This window comes from Nuphar pumila, chromosome 11, assembly GCF_984573655.1.
Source record: "Nuphar pumila chromosome 11, dmNupPumi1.hap1.1, whole genome shotgun sequence".
Classification (NCBI taxonomy): Eukaryota; Viridiplantae; Streptophyta; class Magnoliopsida; order Nymphaeales; family Nymphaeaceae; genus Nuphar; species Nuphar pumila.
The window spans coordinates 106,572,553-106,579,637 of record NC_143259.1 but is presented as its reverse complement, the minus strand read 5'-3'; the positions used below and the strand labels follow the sequence as shown (position 1 = coordinate 106,579,637).

Here is a 7,085-nt window from a genome sequence, read left to right as displayed (position 1 = left end):
CAAGTCCTGGATCTGGGTCATTGATTATATGGGATCTGGGATGGCGCCAACCCTACTCAACCCAGGCTAAACATGCCCAAATGGTGTCCCCAGATCTGCAACTAAAGGGGTTATGATCAAAATGCAACTGGATTGGCTGCTGTACTTAATGTTGGGAAATAAACCTTCTCATGGTTTGACTTTTGTAAAGAGCCCATTCGAACCCAGAAAATAGGCTCAGCAAGCTGAACTTGAATGACAGACATTCATCTCGGCTTGGCTTGGCTCGTCCCAGCTCTGAAACAATGTATTTTTAATATAAACAAGTCAGCTTGAGCTCAGGCTCGGTATAAACTTGAACTCGACTCAGCTTGCCACAAGAATGAGCCAAGCTTGAACACTTCAAGCTCAACTCGTTCGGCTCATTTGCCAGCCCTAACCCTACTTGTGAGGAAGTTTCATTGTTAGACTTGATCAAACACAATGATCACTCTTATTTGGGAAAAAAAGTTCCTTGTTCTTGGCCAGAGGCCCAGAAATAGATCAAGTGCATAAATTACTTGAAGACAAAAGAACATGTCCAGTTTCTCTTTATCAAAATGATTTATATCGTCAAACAGGAATGCTATAAAAGGATTATGTTACTACAATACCAAACACTATAGAGGTCATAATAGTAAAGATACAAAGGAAAAATATTAAGGAACAAAAAAAGGGCTTGGCAAAATTGCATCTCCTAACTAGCAAAACTTTTGGTAGGCAAGACTTGCCAGAATGGCATCTCATTCCCCAGCACCGTTGTTTTTTGGTCAAGCATCATGGAGTTATTCCAGGAACAAAAGGAACAGCTGGTTTTGGTTTTCTTATTTTCTCAACTAAGACAGCTTGAGTCATTAAAGCAACACCAGCGATGGAGACAGCATTCTGAAGTACAGATCTTGAAACCTTGCAAGGATCTACTACACCACTATCAAAAAGATTTTCATACTTTCCACTCATTGCATTGTAACCGAATTCCCAGTGATCACAACCATGGATATTTTCTACTACTGACCCATCAACTCCAGCATTACTAGCAATCAATGTGGCTGGTACAAGAAGTGCCTGAAAAATCAGAAAATTAACTTGATGATCAAGAGTTGAACAAAAAATATTTGGTTGCAAACAATTTGGATGATCCATACACAGGTTGAAAAGCAATACCTTGCCGATGATGTCAGCCCCAAGCTTCTCATCTGGGTCCTCCATCAGATTTTTAATGCCAGGAATTTGCCTAGTTAAGTGGACATATACAGCCCCTCCTCCAGGGGCGATACCTTCTGCCATGGCTGCTAGACTGGCATGCTTTGCATCCTCAATTCTGAGCTTCGTATCTTCCAGTTCAGCCTCAGTTGGTGCACCAACCTATTTCAATGAGCAATTTCTTTGTAACTCAAAAGGAAAATTAGAATTAATATCACAGCAATGAAACAAGAAGACCATCAGCAAGACAGATTGCGTTAAGATCATAAAGATAGAACAAAGAAATTCAAACATGTTAAATCTGAAACCAGTTGCAATTTTATGACTCAATCAAAGAAAACTAGGAAAACTTAATAGATAAAAATGTTAACATGAAATATGTTCCAACATTATGACTCAATGAAGGAAAGTAGGAAACTAAACATGTAAAATTACTCTTTAGGAAGAAATAATGCAAACACTAAATGTCCAAAACTAATATGTGTGTTGCATGATGAGGTATTAGTGCAAAACAGTAAGGCTATTGTTGACATACTATGGAGAACACATGGATAGACATCCACTCTATGTATAAATATTAAACAACAAATTGACGTATTGAACAATGACCCGGATGATTTTTTTCTCATCACAGGTGGTCTACAGGTGTGCAAGATAATATAGGGCTGCAAATGCATGTCCAATGGAAAATCACAAGCAAAACAGCAGATATTTGGTTTTATATTTTTGGAACGACGCACGGCTGCTCTGATCAAAATCTAGACTTAATTTGAACTCTAGCTCAGTGATCTAAGGTCAGAAAGACAAACTGGCTAAAAAGAAAAAGGAAAATTCCAAAAGGGCCTTGAGTAGGTGGGCAATAAACAAAATCCTCTTTTTCCAACAAATCCAAAAGCAATCCAATGGTTTTCTTTGCACCCTTTGTTCTTAATGCGCCACAAACAAGCACACACACAAATGTGTATACAGACTCTCTGAGGTCCCTTCAAACATCATAGTCGCAGATGTATTTATCATAGTTTGCTTGGAAGAAAACATGCATTAGATTAGGCATTTTCATAATCAGATGTGTTTTAGAGATAAAAAATCAAGGGTGCATAAGCAAGCATGATTGGTTTGCCACGTGGCATATGGATGTGTATGAGCATCATGAAGTGACTTGTAATCATTTTGAGAGTTCGTTAGCTCCTTCCAAATGCTTTTTGACCTTCTCTTTCTCTATGATATATATGTTGGATGCCTAGAGGCTAAGCTCTGGAAGACTAAGTTGGCACCTTAGTTTTTTCTCTGCTGTTTCTTTATTTAATGTGATTCTGATTGCGCTGGAATGATACAGGTGAAAAAAAGATTCAACGTCAAAACTGAACTACAACATTATTTAAATCCTGCCATCTTATATGTTCAGCTGATGCTGGCCTTCCCCACTGCAAACCATAAGTTTTTGAAGTGCACTAAATCTTAGTTTGTGGCCAATAACTTGTCAATTAATTTAAATTAGTAGCAGCAAACAGAAGAAGACACCAAAATCCAGGACTTCTCAATAGCATATTCTTTTGCAGCACATCTTTAATCTGGATATCACGATTTAGAATAAGTACAACCAAAAGCTAGATGACATTTTATAAAGACAATTTCAGAAAGGATGTACCAACCTTGATTATAGCAATACCACCTGACAGCTTCGCAATTCTCATCGAGAGCTTCTCAGACAGGTATGCACTATCTGTTTCAGCAAGATTTAATTGATGGATTCTTGCCCGAATTTCACCTCTAGTGGCTGGATCTGCAACTACCATTGTCGAGTTGTTTGTTATAGTAGCTTTCTGTGCAGTACCAAGTTGGTCTGATGTTGCATCAGCAAGGCCCGTTCTCAGATCCCCAGTAAGAAAATCAGCCCCTGTTTGATCTCAATGATGATGTCAGAAAAGTAGATATCAATATATCAATAATGATCATTCACAAGTCAGGGGCATAACTTTACAATTACATTAAACATTGTGCACCAAAAAACTTAGTGCTTAAAGTTAGAGGGTGCAACCTCAGTGACTTTTGAAGAGACGTCCGCACCACACTACTCTCACAAAGTGAAGACAAAAAATCAAGCAGATTCTCATGATCCATTTCACTTCCTTTAGAAATAATACTAAGATTTAAATGCCAAATTATTAAATTACCAAATTGCAGGCATCATGAAAGTCCAACAAAAATAAGAACCTACCTGGACAAGGACAAGCATAAGTTCAGAGGCTTTTACTTGGAAGGATTACTCAAACTAGGTCTGGAAAGCAAGGAACGGCTTAATTAAGTCCTAACATGGCCGCTCAGCAGACTAAACATATTCTGACTGAAAGTACCAAGCATAGTTGGCAAACCTGGCGAGTCTACTCGGGAATCACCTTGAGTCTACCCGGATCGGACCCCAACTGGGTCACGATTCAGGAGTTCCAATCCAACCTATTAAATAAAAAATTTTATCATGTATTTTATTATTTTAATGCATAATTCTTATATAAAGTCACTTGTTATAAAAAATCTAATATTGCTCATTAAAAAATGTTAATAATCATGCATACTTATAAGTTTTTGTAACTTAGCTATTGACATATTACCTTGAAGTTTAGTTTTTTCCATGTTTTATTCATATGCTTACACTATAAAATAGAGTCCTGACTTGTCCGAGTCAACCCACTGACTCAGTGACCCAGTAGGTGTTCAATTTGAGCCAGAGTCCCGAGTTTGCCAACTATGGTACCAAGCCATGGATGCTAAGATACACATGGGGTGAAAATAACTCAAGGTTTGATCAAGAAGTATGGTACAACTTTGTCTTTGACTTAGTAATGGTGGAATGAATAACTTTACTTTTTAGAGTTCTGTTAAGGAAGATATATGACAACAACAAAGCCGAGAGAATAAAGTAAAAGATACCTTGTGTTGGAGGGAAGGCCCGTCATAGGCTAAAGAGAAAGTTGAGGACATTCTTACTTTACTTCTTGGGAACCTGTTTATTCAATGATAGTGGTGGAAAGTCAATTCATTCATTATATATGCAACTATGAAAGACATGGATCATATTGATGAATTTATATGGAGAGTAGCTTCGCTTGAATACTTGTATGCAATATTGAGTCAAGTAAAGTGCGAACATAACTTGATCGACATGGTATTATTGGAAGTATAAATATTAATTTGATTTGATTAATATAAAAATATTATTTTATTATCTTTAATTAATAATGTGTATATTAATTCATGTATTAATCTTTGTATGTTTGGATATGAGAGCACATATCCATCGAAAAACCCCTTGGACGTGATCCGATCCCTTAATTTCCATGTATTGCTATGTGGACCAAGTCACACGAAAAAAAAGTTGTGCATGCTGACCAAAGCATATTCAAGTATACATTGAAAAAATGATTATATTTTTATAAATAATGCAATATATGACTGACCATAAATGAAACTTCATTACGTAGGTAACATGGTGTCCCTACGAAAAAAATGTAGTGAAGGAAGATGTGGTTGTCCAAGACGTAGACCTCACGAGGAAGGACATTTGTTTGCACAATATGAATAAAACCGAATACCAAAAGACTAACCGAGTTTTATGACAATTTGGATATGCTCAGCAACAACCCCATCACCCTTTTGTCATTAGAAGAAGCATGCCAATTTGTTTGAAGAATAGGTCTAATGATTACCCCACATTGTTCTCCTTTGAACTGAAAAACTGGTACAACGATGGTGATGACATCGACTTGTATTTTATGGGACTCCATCGCTATAAAATGTACTTGCTGACCCTCAACAGTTGCCAAGTCACTCCATGATGAAGAGGGGCTTCAATGAGATGGTAATGCACATATGCATATATTAACTCTGTTTACAAATTTACTTTTATTATAAATTTATTACCTCATACACTTATATATACTTTAATTACAAATGAAAGGAGAATAGGCAAATAAGGACAAGGAGATAGAAGCAACAAAGGATTTCAAGTAGAGAGTGCAAACATAGCTTTTGCAAGAGTTGAAATTCATAGACAACAAGATCTGCTTAAATCCAAGGATAGAGAGCTGTCTAGCAAGGACCTTATTATTTCAGGTCTACAAGAGCTTTCCACAAACATAAGCAACAATGCAATCTAGTAAAGATCTCATTGTCTCTAGAAAAGATAGGGAGCTTGAGGAGCTAAGAGCACGAGGACAATAATTGTAGCATCCTCAACTTGGTGCTCCTATTTGTTTCTATTGTATAGATACATTAACAAACATATATAATTTGTATAGTCATATTCTTTTATTTTTACATATCATTTATAATAGGAATGCATAATATTATAAATCTTTGTAACAGAAATGTATATACTGTAGCAAGTTTATTTTTGAATGAATGAGATAAATACGTGTATGAACATGTTCATTTTATAATGATCGTAATAAATATATATGAGTAGGTTCATTTTTGAATGAACCAATAAAATGAATGATTGTATGAGCAGGTGGTCAAATTTTGTAATGAATAAAATGAATGATTGTATGCGTATGTTTATTTTTGAATGAATGAAATGAATATATGATTGTATGAACAAGTACAATTTTGAATGAATAAAATAATATATGTACGAGTAAGTTTATTTTTCAATAAATGAAATGAATTACTGTATGAATATATTATTTTCATGCGGATCTCGCAAGTCTCAAAGATGAGCATCCATAAATATTTGACCACATTAACAAAATATAGTTTTAGGTTCACACATTCTGATGTGCAAATGTGGTCCAATTAATAATGTTAACTCCTCATATGAGAATGCGATCACATATTTGTGGATGTGAGAACCTTCACGCATTATTTTTATGTGGATCTCACAAGTCTCAAAGATGAACATCCACAAATATTTGTCCACATTTGCAAATATGGTTTCAGGTTCACACATTCTGATATGTGAATATGGTCACATATTTGCAGATGTGAGGACATTTATACATTAGGGTTCTTTAAAAAAATAATCGAGAAAAAAAAATAAAATGAACAAAAATGTCTTTATATATATGATTCAACAAGCATGTGAATGTAACAAAATTTGCATATCAAAAATTTGTGCAGATCACCTATAGTTGTGAATCTCCTTGAGGACCAATTACTTAAATGAGATCTGCATAGTTCTATGTGAACTTTGCAAAGTTTTGACATGTTTCAGTTATAGAAAGTTCATAGATTTGGTTATGCGAACTTCGTACTATATATGCGAACTTTTGACAGGTTTCAATTATAAGAAGTTCATAAATATGGTTATACAAATTTCATACTAATATGTGAATTTAGTGAAATATTTATGAAGTTATGATAAATTTCAATATAGAAAGCTCACAAATTTAGTTATGCAAACTCCGTACTATAGATGCAAATTTAGTGAAATATTTGTGAAGTTTCTAAGTTTTAGTTATAGGAAGTTTACAAATTTAGTCATGTGAATTTCATACTATATATGCAAATTTAGTGGATTATTTGCAAAGTTTCGATAGGTTTTAGTTACAAAAAGTTTGCAAATTTGGTCATGCGAACATTGTGAGGTCTGCAAAAAAAAAGGAAAAACGTGTGAATCTACCTTTTAGTGAGAGTTTGCAATACTCGAAGATTGTATATATTGCATGAACTTCAGGAGGTTCACTCGTACGAAGGGTAAAATGATCCTAAGAAAGTCAGATATTTGCGATTTTGAACATAGGATGGATTTCAAAAATTATAAAACATTTTGGAAAACATGTCATTTTTGATGTACAATACGATAATTTTTTGTTTATTATTTTTGTGCAAACGAGTCCGCTCAAGCTTCACTCATTTAACTTAGGCTC

The 7,085-nt window shown here is 34.9% G+C and overlaps 1 protein-coding gene across 1 annotated transcript; it reads right to left on the bottom strand.

Moving 5' to 3' along the window:
• Positions 1 to 795: 795 nt before the first annotated feature.
• On the bottom strand, positions 796 to 6,166 carry LOC149822708 (chaperonin 60 subunit alpha 2, chloroplastic-like). The gene is made up of 4 exons (XM_089980345.1): positions 6,070 to 6,166; positions 2,874 to 3,118; positions 1,183 to 1,383; positions 796 to 1,083 (listed from the first exon to the last, which is right to left on the bottom strand). The coding sequence occupies exons 1-4, from the start codon at positions 6,164 to 6,166 to the stop codon at positions 796 to 798; spliced, it is 831 nt and encodes a 276-aa protein (XP_089836471.1).
• Positions 6,167 to 7,085: the final 919 nt, after the last annotated feature.

Bases quoted from the DNA above. Each gene is read 5' to 3' on its own strand.
- LOC149822708 (XM_089980345.1), bottom strand. From the start codon at position 6,166: ATGTGTGAACCTGAAACCATATTTGCAAATGTGGACAAATATTTGTGG. The intron at 1,384-2,873 runs GTTGGTACATCC...TCATTGAAATAG, and splicing joins GTGGTATTGCTATAATCAAG to GTTGGTGCACCAACTGAGGC. The intron at 1,084-1,182 runs GTATTGCTTTTC...CTGATTTTTCAG, and splicing joins GGGCTGACATCATCGGCAAG to GCACTTCTTGTACCAGCCAC.